This window comes from Mustela nivalis (assembly GCF_964662115.1).
Source record: "Mustela nivalis genome assembly, chromosome: 13".
In the NCBI taxonomy this organism is placed as follows: Eukaryota; Metazoa; Chordata; class Mammalia; order Carnivora; family Mustelidae; genus Mustela; species Mustela nivalis.
Genome location: NC_139032.1, coordinates 76,211,716 through 76,227,679, shown reverse-complemented (window position 1 = coordinate 76,227,679; position 15,964 = coordinate 76,211,716). Strand labels below are relative to the sequence as shown.

At 49.5% G+C, this 15,964-nt stretch overlaps 1 protein-coding gene across 3 annotated transcripts in view; it reads left to right on the top strand.

Moving 5' to 3' along the window:
- Positions 1-15,964, top strand: part of ASTN2 (astrotactin 2) — an 855,422-nt gene that overhangs the window by 615,213 nt on the left and 224,245 nt on the right. For all 3 annotated transcript variants that reach the window (XM_082697137.1, XM_082697136.1, XM_082697135.1), the window contains 2 exons: positions 2,225-2,329; positions 5,555-5,734. In XM_082697137.1, the coding sequence (XP_082553263.1) occupies positions 2,225-2,329; positions 5,555-5,734 (285 nt within the window). The remainder of the gene's footprint in view (positions 1-2,224; positions 2,330-5,554; positions 5,735-15,964) is intronic.

Genomic DNA, 15,964 nt, shown 5'->3' with positions numbered 1-15,964 from the left:
AGGGGTTTCAGTTCTTTGTCAACAGTAGGCGACTACTGGAGACTGCGGGTATAGAATGCTCAGTGCATTGTGGTTCTGTGTTAGTAGTACAAATTTTTAGGATTATTTGTTTTGGTTTAAGGATCTTCGGAGGCATCCTAATAAAGACACCGTTGGATTTCTAGAATTAAAAAAATAATAATAATTACCAGGAAAAATACCTCCCTCATTTTATCCCTCATCTTGGGCGGAAATCTAGGATAGGGCCAGGTAAGGTGGGGGTCAAGGATGAGTAAGCGCTAGGGATGGGCCTAGAATGGGGACGAGGATGCAGGTAAGTGAGCCAGCAAATTGGCATTTGTTCGGAGCCTGTTACTATGTACCAGGCTCTGCTCCAGGCTCTGCAGGAGTGAGAATAATAAAGACCATGGCCTCAACCTCAGGAAGCTTGCATTCCACTGGAGGAGCTTATAGTCCAGGCTGGAATCCAGGAAGGACCAGGGATGGAGAGAAGTGAAGGGTGGAGTGACAACCAGTTCTGGGGGGTGAGGGGCAGAGATGATGGCTTTATACATGTCTTGGTAATCAAAAGGGGTAGCCTGGTTTTTTTCATTTGGACATCATACCCCAGTGAATGAATGGTACCTATAGCCTCCATCAGACTGTTCTGCTGCCCTCTCTGAGGGTGGGTCCCAGTTACCAATACCCACACCAAGCCTGCCGTGCATCAGGACTAGCACAAAGGCTGGGGCAGAGGCTGCTGGGCCACGAGCATTTATTTGGCCATCCTGTGCAATCTGGCTTCTCCTCCCTGACTCAAAACATGGCCTGTCCTTCCTCCCCCACCCTTCCCAGCCTTTCTAGGGAAAGGATGAGACAGGCAGAGCAGATAAACAGAGAAGACATATTTATAACAAAACAACCTTGCTCCAGTAGATATATATTTGGAGATCATGAATATTTTACTTTAAAATGAAAGCTTCTAAAAAAAAATTACGTTATTCCTGAAAAGGCTGAGGAGGGAAAAAAAAATAAAAAAAAAACGTTGACAGTAATGGACAACTTTAATACTGCAGTAATGTCCAGGAAGAAATCATTTGTTACAATGAGATTCTCATTTTCATCTTGGTATCAAATATCTCTTTAAGTGCCTCCTCACCAGGGGACAAGAGAAAAGGACAGAAAATGTGCCTGCCATTTGCAGAGGATACAAAACAACAATATTAACTGCTGATGTGTCTAGCATTTCCTTTTCATGTATTTCTTCCTGATTGTAAACAAAGAGAGTTTTCAATGCTTAGAGCAGAAAATTTAGAAAATGCTGATGAATATAAATCAGTAAAGAAGAATCGTTGATACCCCCACCACCCAGAGTTAACTGCTTGCTAACATTGTGTTGTTTTGTCTTTGTTTATTCTTTTTCTATACCTGTGTTTCCCAAAATACTTTCCATGGAACATGCATTCCAGTGAACCCTCTGGAAAAACGGGATTCCTCAGTTGAAAAAGTTTGCAAAACGCTCCACGCCACTACCTTCATAGAGCTTTAGAATGCATAATAATCTAGATAAGGTGCTTAGAAATTATACAGATTTTTTAAGATCTTGTTTCACTTTAACTCGGTCTTACTTGAAATGTGAGCTTTTCTATATGAGCACATGCATCTCAGGAGATCTCTATGTGCATCCCATGTTTCCGTGTTAGGAAACAGTGGTCCACACAGGGGTCAGCAAACACAAAGGACCAGATCCTAAATGTACTGGGCTCTGCGCACAGCCGCTCATGTCTGCTGTCATCGAGAGGCGGTACGTGGAGGACGGGCTGTGGTTTGCTGACCCCCATTCTGTATGCTGCAAGACTTCCACTTCTGTGGCCTTATTCGAGTCTCACAATGCACCTGTGAAGTAACGTCAGCATAGGTAGCCATAGTATCCGAAGGGGAAACTGAGGCACAGAGCCGTCTAATGACCCATGGCCAGTTGCCTGCAGGGGTAAGCGGAATCCTAAATCTACTTGGCTTGCTTTAGCAAGCTGTTGGGAAGAGAAAAAGCAGGATGGGGGCTGAGATCAGAGGCTGGGAAGAAGCCTGGAGGCAGGTCCAGGTAAAGGTGTTGGTTCCAGTGAGAGCCTGCACGCGAAGGCTGAGCACCTGCCTGTTTAGAAGCAGTGGCCATTCTGCAGAGCCCAGTTTTGGTGAGTGTTCTGTAAATGCTGGCCTCCCGTGACCTTCTCTTTCTGCCCTGCAGGAGACGTCAGGTATGACGAGGCCATGGGTTACCCTATGGTGCAGCAGTGGCGGGTCCGAAGCAACCTTTACCGTGTGAAGCTCAACACCATCACCCTGTCCGCAGGTGAGGACCACCTCCCGGGCAGGCAGGGGGCTGGCGCTAACCCAGCACTTGTTCCCAAGGACTTGTGCTGTGCCAGGCCCTGAGCTGGGATGCTGAGGGAATGAGGCCCAGCCTTCTCTGCCATGAAGGAGCTCATGGGGAGGGTGGGTGGACAAGCAGAGAGGGACATCCTCATACTGGGGTAGGTTCTACGCAATAGTGGGACAGTGGAACCCCAGAGCGGGGAGCTGCCCTGAGGAGTCAAGAGGGGCTTCCTGGAGGAAGGGGTACCATAGCAGTGCAGGGAGGAGTGAATGGGAGAGGGGGTAAATGACAATCTAAGTCACATTTATGTTCTATATATTTCAGGCTATGGATTGTAAGTTCTCCTGGTCTCTTCTGGATGTTTTCCTTTCCTACCCATCTCCTAGACAGCAGTAACACACGCCCCTCCAAGACACAGACACACACACGGCCCCCACTCCACCTGCCTACATCTTGTGTGTCAGCTGATGAGCACAATTTGTAATTCTCAGAATGGGACATTTTTTTATGCTTCTGTGACTTTGCACATGCTCTTCCCTCTTCCTGGATCTCCTTGCCCAGAGAATGCTGCGGTAGTCCTGCAATTCTGAGAGAGCCGTGCTGCATTCTCTACTCTCCCCAGAATAACTCAAGGAAGTCTGTGCAAGCAACCACCTGTATGAATGCACCAGTGGGCTTGATTCACATCTGAGCCCTATATGTTCCCCCACTGACCCAAGAACCGTGGGTCATTTCCATATCCCTGTAGCCTGTATTCCTGTTGCCTCTGTTACAGAGAATCAACGCAGGGTAGGTAGTCTTGTTTGATAAAGGAATAAAAAAAAAATGAAAACTGAAAAATTCGGAATGAGTGAAGGAATCTGGAAAGATGGGGTGTTTTACCCTGGTTCTTCCTCATAACCCTGCCACTGGATTCTTGTCCAGGGGATTCCTCTGTATTTGTAAGCACGTTAATTATCTTCTCTTTTTCGGTATCATTTGGTTCATGAGCAACACGAAACTCTCTTAGCCCAAGAATCAGAGGACTCTCCCATATAAGAAGTGCCAATAGTAATTACTGCAGACATTGGCCAAGCACTTTATAACGTTTCATATCTTAGGACGTCCATTGGTCCTACAAGGAAGACATCGTTTATCCCATACTTTTTTCAGATAAGGAAACAAGGTCAGAGAGGTTAAGTAACTTCCCCAAGGTCACACAGCTAGTAAGTGGTCAAACAGGAGGAGAGCAGAGATATATTTTTTTAAGATTTTATTTATTTGAGAGAGAGAGAGAAAGAGAGAGAGAGCATGAGAAGGGGGAGGGTCAGAGGGAGAAGCAGACTCCCTCCCATGCTGGGAGCCCGATGCGGGACTCGATTCCGGGACTCCAGGATCATGACCTGAGCCAAAGGCAGTTGCTTAACCAACTGGGCCACGCAGGTGCCCAGAGAGCAGAAATTCGATTGCAGTTTTATCTGCCTGGGGAAAGAGTCCCAGGTCATCTCCACGGTGTTGTCCTTTACTAGTTAAGAGAACCAGTCTCATCATTAACACTGCTGTGTTAATTACCCAGTTGCGCATATTAACGGATTGGTGGAGAGGGGCTGTCTTAATCAAACACCCATGCTTTGAGGCATGTGTCTGTTTTGCCCACCACCCACACCCTCACACCTCTCTTGCAAATCAGACTGCGATATATCCGTTAGAATTACAAAGGTGGATCAGCTTTAATTAATGATGATGCTCTTGAGAAACCCCTTATAAATCAAATGTTGGCAAATTGGAGTTTATGTTTAATGTTGAAGGAGAGCGTGCTTGCTCGCCTACAGTTTACTTTGATGTGACACAGAATCCACTGCTCAGGTGATAGTGGTGGTTGGTGTTTCCGCCGTGTCCCGGGAACTGTGCTCTTGTACCTGGCTAGAGCAGGGGTTGGGGAAGGGTGCAGGTGCACAGTCAAAGACAAGCGGAATAGAGCTTCTGCTTTCAAGGTAGTGTCCACTGAAGGTGCAGAGCATAGGTGCCCCTGGCCAGGATTGTGCAAACAGCTTCTTGGGAAGGTGAGGATGGCTTTCCGGAGCCTTAGAGCATAGGAGTGACTTAGCGAAGAGTTGGGGAGGCGATTTCCGGTGAACGGGAGTGTGTATGTGTGTGCAGGCTGCAGGTTGGGGACTGTGAATGAGGAAAGGGAGGTGGAAACTTCAGGTCATATCTAGGAGACCTAAAAAAGCTGGTTTGGCTGGATATAAAGCCTGATGAAGGAGGCTCACTGGAGATGCCCTTGGAGGCCTGGAACATCAGGTAAGGTCACTGGTAGGCTGGTTGTTGGTAGCAGGAAGGAGCTCAGGCAGGTCTTAAGGCTCTTGGAAGAACAGCTTGGTAACCCACCTGTTGGAGGAAGGAGTGCGGTGGGGAGCTGTGGTTATAGAGTAATAGCTTTGCAGGTCCCGTGCTAGGCCCTGATGACCTAAGTCTTCTTGGCACAGGACTAAGGAAAATGCAGCAGCAGGGAGGCCCTTGACAAAGTCAGGAGCCAGAACATACCACTGTTCCAGGGAGGCAGAGGCAGAAAGGGAAGTAGTGTTCTCGGAAGCCAAGCCAGGGATCCGATCCCAGGATGTCGGAGTATCTGCTGATCCGGGGTCAGGGAAGCCCCGGGGCTCCCGCTGCAGGCAGTTCACACCCTGGGTGATTGGGTGCTGTGAAAAATGCATTTATTTTGGAGTGAGAACAGAAGGGGATTGTAGACTGAGCTTGTAGACTGATTGTAGACTGATCCGGGGGACCAAGGAAACCATCCAGAGTCTGAGCTTGGACTTGCTCATCCACAGTGGGGGTTGCAGCACTGGGGCTGAGGCTAAATTGGAACCAATGGGGGAAACCGCAGGCGATGTGCTCGGTGCCCATTAGTTGCTAGGGACAGACGTCAGCTTTAATTTCCTGATGGCTACTTTCAGGTCCCGTGGCCTCGGTTGCCAAGCTTGAGGCCTTCCTCTGCTGTTGGTTCCCTCTCGGTTGTAGTGTCTTGTGCATCTACCAGAGAGAACAACCTCTGCTTTGCGAGCGAGGGGAGGTTGCTGTGCCCCTTCAGGTGCCAGCCACCAGGCTGATTGTGGGATGACACCAGCTCCAGGCTGGAGAGAGCCCCTGGCCTCTTATAATTCACCAGCCACCGCCCTCCCAGATCTGACCACCTCCACGTCCTCCTCCTCCGTGCAGGCTTCACCAACGTCCTCAAGATCCTGACCAGGGAGAGCAGTCGGGAGGAGCTGCTGTCTTTCATCCAGCACTACGGCTCCCACTACATCGCAGAGGCCCTCTACGGCTCCGAGCTCACCTGCATCATCCACTTCCCCAGCAAGAAGGTCCAGCAACAGCTGTGGCTCCAGTACCAGAAAGGTAAGGCTCCGACAAGCTAGATCCTGACTCGGCCATGCCGAAGCTGTGTGGCCTTCGGCACTCCCTGCCCCTCTCTGGGCTTCAGTTTCCCCACAGACAGGACGAGGGGCTGTGTGATGTTATCTTAGGATTCTTTCAGTTCAGGCATTTTCTGAGACCCTAAGGTGGTGGGCTGGACTCCAACACTCCTGCCTCGTACCAGCTCTCTCCTCTGAAACCACCATGGGGGAAGAGTTGGAAGAATGGGAGTGGTGTCTCCTTGACACCTCCTTCTCTCCAGGCTTCTGGGAAGAGCCCAAGAGGAGCTCTGGCCCTTCTGGTAGGGCTCACTTTGGGTCTGAGGGGACAGTTTCCTGTCTCTCCCGTGGAGAAGCTTCTGTCCTCAGGGAGGATCACCAGATCATAGGTCCCTGGGAGCCTCAGCTTGTATCAGAACTGGCATTCCTCGGGCTTGATGGGGAAGACCAGTCACCGCCACTCACCGTGGGAGCGTCATTCCCTTCCCACCTCAGTTTTTCCCTTCTGTGAAATGGGCGCTTAAGTAACCATTCCTGTCCACCTTCCACACGGAAGGGAAGCAGTTAACTATCACAGCATTTTGAGAAAGACAGAAATATTCCATCCCTGCATTGTGTATTTTAACAGGCCGGTGTATTCACAGGGGAGAAGGTGAGTCTCAGCCACACCAAACCGAGTGCCCGTAGATACACAGCTAGTAAGTAGCAGGGTGCGCATGGCTTCCTGTTACTGTTACTGTTATTGTTATCCATCAATTGAGAAAGGAGAGCTCTCGATGGACGGTGAGGGTGAGGAGCAGTGTTAAAAATGTGCTCCCCACCTTCTTCACGTGGCCCAGCCCCCCCCCCCCGATCTAAGGAACCAAATCAACTTAAACCACAGACTGTGGGAGCCACAAGAGACCTTATGAGTCTCCCTGGACTTAGCACCCCAAGTTTGCAGTTGGGAAAATGAAGGCCCAGAGGGAGGAGGAAGCTTGCTGAGTGTCACTGAGCTCCACTGTGGTGGGGGGTCGAAGACAAAGTGGGGTGCGGCTCCACGCTCCCCTCCAGGGTTTTTCATGCTGGCCCCAGTGCGCCTGCCTTTGCCGTCTCCAGAACCTTTCCTTCTTGCCCCCCGGGGCTTGCAGCCCCCCACCGTGGTCTCACCCCTCGCTGCCTCCCGTGTGCAACTGTGTGGGGCACGGGGCGGTTTATAGACGCGGGGGACATAATTGAGTTGTCTGGGAAGAGCTCTGTTTTTTATGGCTGCGACAATGACGGTCTTTAAGGAAGTGCATTAAATCAATAGAAGTCTCGTTGTCCTACCCTATAAATAACGTGACACAACATTAAGCAGGGCAATAAGCTTCAGGACTTTGAAGTAATACAATTAGGTTATGTTTATAAAAACCTTCGCTCACTGTGGCCACTGAACTAACCCGCCTCGGCCCACACTTGGGGCCAGGGACACCACTGTCATGCTAAATACCACGTCATCTCTGTCCTCAACTGCTTCCAGACCTTGGCCTGTTTCCCTCCAGAAAGCCCCACGCCTTAAGCAGGGGATGCATGGACTCTGTAGCGAGTCAGACGGGCTGGGATAGAAGGAAAGCCCACAGAGCAGCTGGGGCCCCCTTCAAGACGCCAGAGCCCCCCGGGTTGCCACAAACTTGCTGGGGAAACTTGGCACAGTAGCTTTCCTCTCTGGGCAGCTTGTCTGGAGGCACGTTTCTTGCTTCTGTCATATGCTTGCTCCCAAGAAGATCCCAGGGGTCCGCGGAGGCCACCTTAACACTTCTCACTCTCACCACCTGCTGTGACCTAGATGACCCATGAAGCACTGCGGTTGTATTTTTTTTAAATGTGGGAGTGATGTTTGCGAGGGGGAGGCTGAGAAGCCCGGGAATGTTCCCGGGGAGGGAGGAACTCTGAACTCAGAGGTAGTGGGTGACCTTTCTCTCCACAGCCATCCGCTGTGTCATGGACCCGGGCTACACGAGGGCCTCCTGGGAAGTGGGTCAGGGTGGGTTTGGGTTTGGAAGCAGGTCACTCTGGGGGCAGAGCTGCAGGAAGAGGTATGAGTGGGACAGACAAGGGTTCAAGGCAAGGGTTCGAGTCTCCCTGTCTACCCTTCCATCCCTGCTGGCTAACCTCTGGCAGGAACTTCTAAGCTTCTGTGTCCTCGTGCGTTAAATGGGGGATAGGAATTCCCTGGCGCGGCTTTTTGGGAGAACGAAATGAGATAATACAGGTAAAGTGTCTGGCATGTAGTCAGCACATGCAAAATGATAGCTTAGAATAAAGCAAGACTCATCGGTCGCAGCTGAGGAGTCTAGTCCTGGCAGGGCTCCTGCCCACGTGTGATGCTCCTTAACTCGGAGACGCACCTGGGTCACTAGAAAAGGATAAATATTCTTTCAACCCAGAGAGTGGAGTGGGGAGGGCTTCCTGGAGTCTTTGAAATCTATGTTTAGCTCCAGGTGGTGGCGTGTCCTTGATTGGAAGGACCAAAGCTGGAAGGAAGTTCCGGGAAAAGAGGCCCAATAGGACGTGAGTCACAGCACATTACAGTGTTGTCCTGTGGGTTCTCCCATGTACCCCTTGAGGCAAAGAAGGCAAGAATCCCACTTACCCCTCGTCTTCGCCTGGGAAACCTGAAGCTTAGAGAAGAAGAGGAGCTCGTTGGGGTCACAGTGTGTGGGTGAAAGGGATGGTGTTTGAATTCCAACCTGAGCACAGTGTTCCCTGCCCCCTAGATCTGGTGTCCACAGAAATTAGAAACAAATGTCCCAGGCTTTCCAGGTTTATTAAAGATGGGGCTCTTGCTCCTGCTGTGATCCGGGGCAGTCACTAGAAATCGTTGGAAAGCCCAGGGGTTCGGGACTGAATGTGCCTGATTAAAATATTCCCATGAGAGGTTTATTTGACGATTAGACTATTATTCCCCTAAGTGTTTCTCAGTGTGTGTTCCACAGGAGAAAAAAAAGAAAAGAAAAGAAAAGAAAAGAAAAGAAAAGAAAGAAAGAAAGAAAGAAAGAAAGAAAGAAAGAAAGAAAGAGAAAGTTCCATTTATCTTTCATTCATTCATTCTTTAATTCATTAATATTTCTTCAGTGCTGCTTCTGGGCAGACCTTGTGCCTGGTGCTGGGGCACTGCGGGAGACGAGATGTGGACGCTGTCCCCGTGTTGTTCACTCCCCAGTCTGTTCTAGACTTACAGTGTTTCACCATTTTTTTTTTTTTTACCCACTGGTAGACAGCTGGAAAGAGGGGCGGGGTAGGCTCATGGTAAAGAACCCAGTCACTGCCTGGTGATGGCCCATATCTATTATTTCATGTTCAACTAATTCTGATCAGTTAGGGAATGGCTTATCTAGGCCACTGTGTGGAGATCATGGAGCCCACTGGCCAAGAACGTTAGGATCCGTTGGCAGTGGCTGCTGTGATGCAGATAGTGGCAGGGAGAGGCTGTGTATCGTTTTCCTTGCAGCAGGGCAGGGCAGAAGCCGAAAGAACAGACCCACCTTGTGACGTTAATTTTAGGGGGGAGCTGGGCATGCCAAGCAGGACTGGAAAGATCTAGGCAGGAAGGTGGGGTCTGCCACCACCGAGTGGATCGTCTCAGGATTTCGCCAGTTTGGAGGGGACCAGAGCACTGAACAGATCAGTTGGACGGTGCCTGCAGAAGCCAGGAAGACCTTAGAAGTAGCCAAAGTCATCCCTGGGCTCGCCAGGCACAGCAGTGCTCAGCGTGGAAGCTGCTTTAGCCTGTGAGTCCCCTCTAACCCTCGCCTCTGCTCCCAGGCTGTGCCCCAAGCACCATGTGAAGTTTTCAGTCTCTGGCAGCTGAATACTTTCAGCTTAATACTTCCACTGCACGCTGCTGTGTTCCTGATAGGTGTGTATTTTAAAAAGCTACCTTTCTCCCAGTTTACTCTTGGCTTGATAGTCACATACACTGCCCAGCTGTGACCTTGATGCATGTCTTTTTATCTTAATTATGACATAAGAAGTTACCCAGCCTGTAGCTAGCTTGGATAAAGACTTTGTCATTTGGAAGTAAAGTGGAGGTTTTGCAGTCAGATGGACTCAGGTTCAAATCCCAGCTCTGCCTCTCACCAGCTGTGGGATCTTGGGCAAACTGATCACTCTCTAGATCACTTTCTTCCCATACAAAATATAGGCTCTAGCACAGCCCATCAGTGAACTCCTCTAGCACTGAGCTAGACACCTAGTTATTATCTTGATCCAATGCATTCTTCCCACCACAACCGCCACATCTGCTGTGGTAACTGTGTTTCCTTTCCAGGGGTGTGTGTGTGTGTGTGTGTATGTATGTGTGTGTGTGTGTGTGTGTGTGTGTATGAGAGAGAGAGAGAGAGAGACCAGCTGAGGGAGGCAAGGAGGGGTCATGAAAACACAGAGAAGTCAGGGCTCCTGGGTGGCTCAGTGGGTTAAAGCCTCTGCCTTCGGCTCAGGTCATGATCCCAGGGTCCTGGAATCCAGCCATGCATCAGGCTCTCTGCTCAGCAGGGAGCCTGCTTCCTCTCTCTCTGCCTGCCTCTCTGCCTGCTTGTGATCTCTGTCTGTCAAATAAATAAATAAAATCTTAAATACAAAACAAAGCACAGAGAAGTAGATAAGTGCAAAACAGAACACACACACAAAAGCACACACACACACACACAAAGGAGAGACAAAGAAAGTGTAGAAGAGAAAAGATATGTAATTAATACGACTTTTCCTAGTTTATAGACTCCATGACCCTGTGAAATGATATTTTCTAGTGAAGGTTACACTGCTCTTGAGTTAAGATTGGGGCAGTCCATGTTATAGAGATGTCCTCAGAGATAGATGCCTGTTGCCACCTTTAAAAGATGTTTTATCTCAATTATAATTTCCCAAGACTGTCCGAGGGAATGAATTTCTACATTTCCATTTGAATTACAGTGCAGGTTTGACTGTCAGCTCAGCATTCCGAGACTATTCTTTAAAGGAGTTCTGACTGCTTGAAAGGCAGCCCAGGAGTTAAGGTGGGGGGCGGAGAAGGAAAAGATAGTCAAATGTCACCTCCTTTTCTGAGGACAGTTGTGGCCAAGGGGCTGATGTGGGCTGGAGAACTCTCCTGGGCTTTCAGTTTCCTGAGGGAGTTTGCTTCAAAGACAGCAACCACACTTGAAAGCAGTTGTTCTCAGAACTGGGACTGCCTGGCTACTGGTTTACTTCTCTGTAGATTGAATCATCAGGGGGCAATTTTCAGTTCCCATTTGCTTGACCTTCTGTTAGCGTTTGACCGAGCTGACCGCTTCCTGCCTGAGGCACTGTGTTCGCTGCCATTGTCCCAGATCTTCCTTGTGAGTCCCCTGCCTTCCTGCTGGCTTCTTCTCTGTCTGCTTTGCCCGCTCACCCTCTTCTACCCTCCTCCATCCGTGGGACTTCAGACGACCCTGGCCTGGGCCCCCTCTTCCTGGACCCTTCTCTTGTGGGGATTCTGTTACTGTCCCTACATTGTCGACTCCCACTTTACACCTCTGCCTCGAAGCCTTCCCCCAATATTTGCCATTATGGCAGCTCCCTTGCCCACCCAAACTCTGCCCCACACAACCTGGTGGTTTCCCAGCGTTCGAGTGAAATGTGCCATGATCTGTTTGTAGGCAGAACCAGACACCGGAGTCTTTCTTCACATCCTCCCTCCCTCACGCCCCCCATTTCCCAAATCTTACCCATTTTCATTCCCAATGAGGGATTGAATTTGCCCACTTCTTTCCATCTCTCTGCTGGGCCCTGGATCAAGCGGCCATTGTGGCTTGCCTAGACTCTAGTGCTGGCATTCTACCTGGACTCTTGGCATCCACTCTTTTTTTTTTTGAAATTTTAATTTTTATTTATTTTTTTCTTATCTCTTTTCAGCATAACAGTATTCATTGTTTTTGCACCACACCCAGTGCTCCATGCAATCCGTGCCCTCCCTAATACCCACTACCTGGTACCGCAACCTCCCACTCCCCACCCCTTCATGACCCTCAGATTGTATTTCAGAGTCTATAGTCTCTCATGGTTCACCTCCCCTTCCAATTTCCCTCAACTCCCTTCTCCTCTCCATCTCCCCATGTCCTCCATGTTATTTGTTATGCTCCACAAATAAGTGAAACCATATGATAATTGATTCTCTCTGCTTGACTTATTTCACTCAGCATAATCTCTTCCAGTCCTGTCCATGTTGCTACAAAAGTTGGGTATTCATCCTTTCTGATGGAGGCATAATACTCCATAGTGTATATGGACCACATCTTCCTTATCCATTCGTCCATTGAAGGGCATCTTGGTTCTTTCCACAGTTTGGTGACCGTGGCCATTGCTGCTATGAACGTTGGGGTCCCAATGGCCCTTCTTTCCACTACATCTGTATCTTTAGGGTAAATATCCAGTAGTGCAATTCCTCAGCATGCACTCTTGTCCCCCTAGTCCAAACCACACAGCAGCCCCAAGGACACGGGTCAGTCGGTGCTCTCCAGAGAGACAGAACCAACAGGATGGATGGTTGGATGGATGGATGGAAGGGTAGATAAAAGTCTCTATTGTATATAATATTCATATATGAGAGAGAGAGATTTGTTATGAGGAATTGGCTCATGTGATTGTGCAGGCTGAGAAGTTTCAAGCCAAGATCTGTTCAGCAAACTGGAAATTCTGGAGAGCTGATGGTGTAAGTTCCGATTCCAAAGCTAGTAGGCTTGAGACCCAAGAAGAACCAATGTTTCTGTTTGAGCCCAAAGGCAAGAAGAGAATGTTGTTCTAGCTCCAACAGTCAAGCAGGAGGAATTCTGTCTTACTCCTGGGGTGGGGGGAGGGGTCGGCCTTTCTATTCTATTCAGGCCTTTACCTGATTGGCTGAGGCCCAGTGACATAAGGGAGGGCATTCTGCTTTACTCAGTCTGCTGCTGATCTCATCCACAACACCCTCGCGGACACCCTGACAGACACCTCCAGAGTCGTGTTTGACCACATCTCTGAATAGCCCATGGTCCAGTCAAGTTGATGAAGACAATTAACCATTAACAGAAATACCATCATGCTTCTTCTTGGATGAAAACTCCCAGGTCCTTTGCCATGGCTCTGAGGCTAATTTCCAAAATCTTCCCCATAGTCTCAGTGCCCTTCCAGATCCGCCATGTCCCCAGCCAGTCTGCTTCAGGCTGTCTGTCTGTCTGTCACACCCAGCCTCACACAACCCTTCACTATGGCGGCAGTCAGGGATCAGAGCCCGGCCACACTCCTCTAGGCCAGGGTCCCAGCCGGGGGGTGGCAGGTGGTCCCAGAGCTCTTTCCCTCCCCCGGCTTCATGGCTTCCACGCAGCCCTGTGCAGGATGCATCTAGCTCGGAGGTAGTGTTTCCTTGGAGAGTAGGGAGGCCAGAGGAGGTTAAACCTGAGCTGGACGCTCACTTGTCTGCGGCACGCCAGAGGAGAGAACTAACTTAATTCTCCTCAGAACCTTGCAAGAAGACGATACAGGATGTGGTTCATTAAACACAAATAGGCCCATGAGACTGCCATTTCCACCAGATGAAATTACCAAAAAAAGCATTTGTTCCCTGGTTTAGATTGAGTCCATCTGGAACGGAACACCCCAGTCGTCTTCCTATTGGTGCATATCAAGAATAATAATCCTTCGCAGGGCTCTGCGCAGAGCGGCTCACAAAGCACTTTCACGTACATTTTTTCATCCAATTTACTCCTCGCACAACAAGCCTGGAAGGGAGGCATTGTTATCTGCATTTTGTGCTTGAGGGGAGCGAGGCTCGGAAGGGTAAGATGGCCTGAGGGAGTTCCCAGCAGGGAGCTTGGCAGCAGGGATTTGAACCCAGGCTGCTTTCATCAGGAGAACCCGTGTTTGTTCCTACCACTGCAGCCTCAGAGAACTCTCTAGATGCTGTTATCAGCCCCAAGGCCACTGTTTGCATTCCTGTTCTGTTTCTCTTATCCACCCTCCAAAGAACAGAAGGAAGCAGACTCAGAGCATAGGCCCTCGGGGTGGGCAGGAGAGGAGATACTCTACTCACCAATACCCCTCTGTGTCACTCGCTTCTCCCTCTTAACTTAGGGGCAGCATTATGACGTAGAGCCAAACCCAAGAACGTCAGAGCTGGAAGGAACCTTGGTACTCCTTGAGCCAGGGTGAGCTTCTCTTTGTGGGCTAGTTTTGATTACAAGGTAGTAGCCACCTGAAGTGCTCCCTGAAAGAAATTCTGGGTCAGGCAGGACCAGGCTTGGTGACAAGAATGCAGTGGTCACTTAGCAACACCAATCATGGCTGTGAGAGGAAGAAACTCTTGGGTAAGGTGTTTCCTATCCTCAGCCAGGCTGGCTGTTCCCATTCAACAGATGAGAAAGTTGAGATCAGTTTATGCAATCGCTTAGAACCTGCAGTGGCAAAGGGGGAAATTTAATAACCATTAGCAGCGTTTTTGTTTTGTTTTATTTTGGTTTGGGTCTTTACCCTCCTGAAAACTCAGAGCATTTTCAAAGACCCTGGTTCCCCAAGCCTCCCACATCCTCAAAGATGGGCGCGTCACTGGTTGACAGACCGCACGTTTTCTTATTTTAGGGTACACATGCACACACAGATCTATCACTCCCTGAAGCATGAGAGGCTCCCCCTCTTGTCCTTCCACTTAGGGAACCGTAAGAGATTGATGCTGTTGTCAACTAGTTATTCTGATTCTAGTCAGACGGGAGCCAAAAACACTCTTGTTCCCCTATCCCAGTCCTATTCCCAGGAAAGGGATAGAGGAACTGAGGGAGTCAGGTGGGACCCTTCTCTCTCAGCAGTCTTGCACTAAGAATGTGGAATTTCCCTGGGGACGAATGGGGGCTTTTGTCTTTTCTCTGCCTTCAACCCCTTAGTGAGAAGAAGGTCTGGAGGGAACCCAGGTGCACAGAGGGGTGCTTTTGCCTTCCCCAGGACCTCAGCAGCAGGCAGAACCTACCCCCCTGAGAACAGTCTCACCCACCGAGCCCACTGCACAAGGGCACCTTCCTTGCCACTCTCTCTTGTCCTTCCTTCATCCCTTTTCATTACTCCATCTTTCCACGCTACTGTGTCCAGCGCCTACTGTATGTCTGGATTAGGGGCAGAGGCTGTCAAGGTGAATGAGACCCACTTCCTGGTCTCAGTAGGCTCACAGTCCAATGGGAAAGACTAACCAGCGAACTTTTGATAAAGGCTATGACAGAAGAAAGCCTGTGTGTGTGTGTGTGTGTGTGTGTGTGTGTGCGCGCGTGTAGGGTTAGGAGTGGAGGAAGCCAGGCTGGGAGACTGGTCCCTAACCATGATGTAGGGTGGGTGGGAATTTCCCCGGAGGAGAAGACATCTCGGCAGAGCCCTGGAGGGTGTGGGTATTTACCACCCGGGTGGTGGAGGTGGATTGCAGGGGACAAGACGCAAATCTGGAGGTGTGAAAAAGCCTGGTGAATGCTGAGTCCTCTCAGACCGGTTGGGAGCAGTAGCTCCTGGATGTTATCAGGTGTTTTTGAGGGATGTCACTGGCCTCTTTTTTCCATCTTTGAATGTCTCTGTGCCTCAGTCTTCAAGTCGTCAGAGAAAGTGCCATTGCCTCTGTCCCCAGCTGAGTACTCTCATGCACGGGAGAGGCTACATCTCCAAATGCCTCCAGAGAAGTCAAATCATCGGGCCCGTTTCAGAAGTCCCCCGGGAATAGTCATCTGACCCTTTCAGGCTGTCGTGAAGATGGGATGAGATCATGTGATTAGTTGGGTTATAGTAGGAACTCGACACAAATCAGTCATCATTGCCCACTCCTTATCAGAGGAGTACCCATCACCAAATACCAACAGCACATCAGGTGTGTGTGTACGTCATCTGTCCCATTTGCCAGATATGTGATGCAGGACAAGGCATGTTGATTTTGAGTCTCAGTGTATCTTTAAGATGGGTATAGTGATGCTTGCTTCACAGTATTGTTATGAGAATGAACTGAAACAATGATTATAAAGTGATTACTGCTGCACCTGGCATACAAGAAATACTCAGGAAGTGCGAGCTATTATTATTATCATTTATTATTGTGAGACACAATCTAGTCAGTGGCGATTATTATCACCATCAGTTTTCTAAAACAAAAGGCATAATGGTGTAGCTCTTTCCAGTCCTGAATAGAGAAGCCTAAGATAAACCTAAAGTCATGGCCGTTTCTCACTCAGTGATTGGC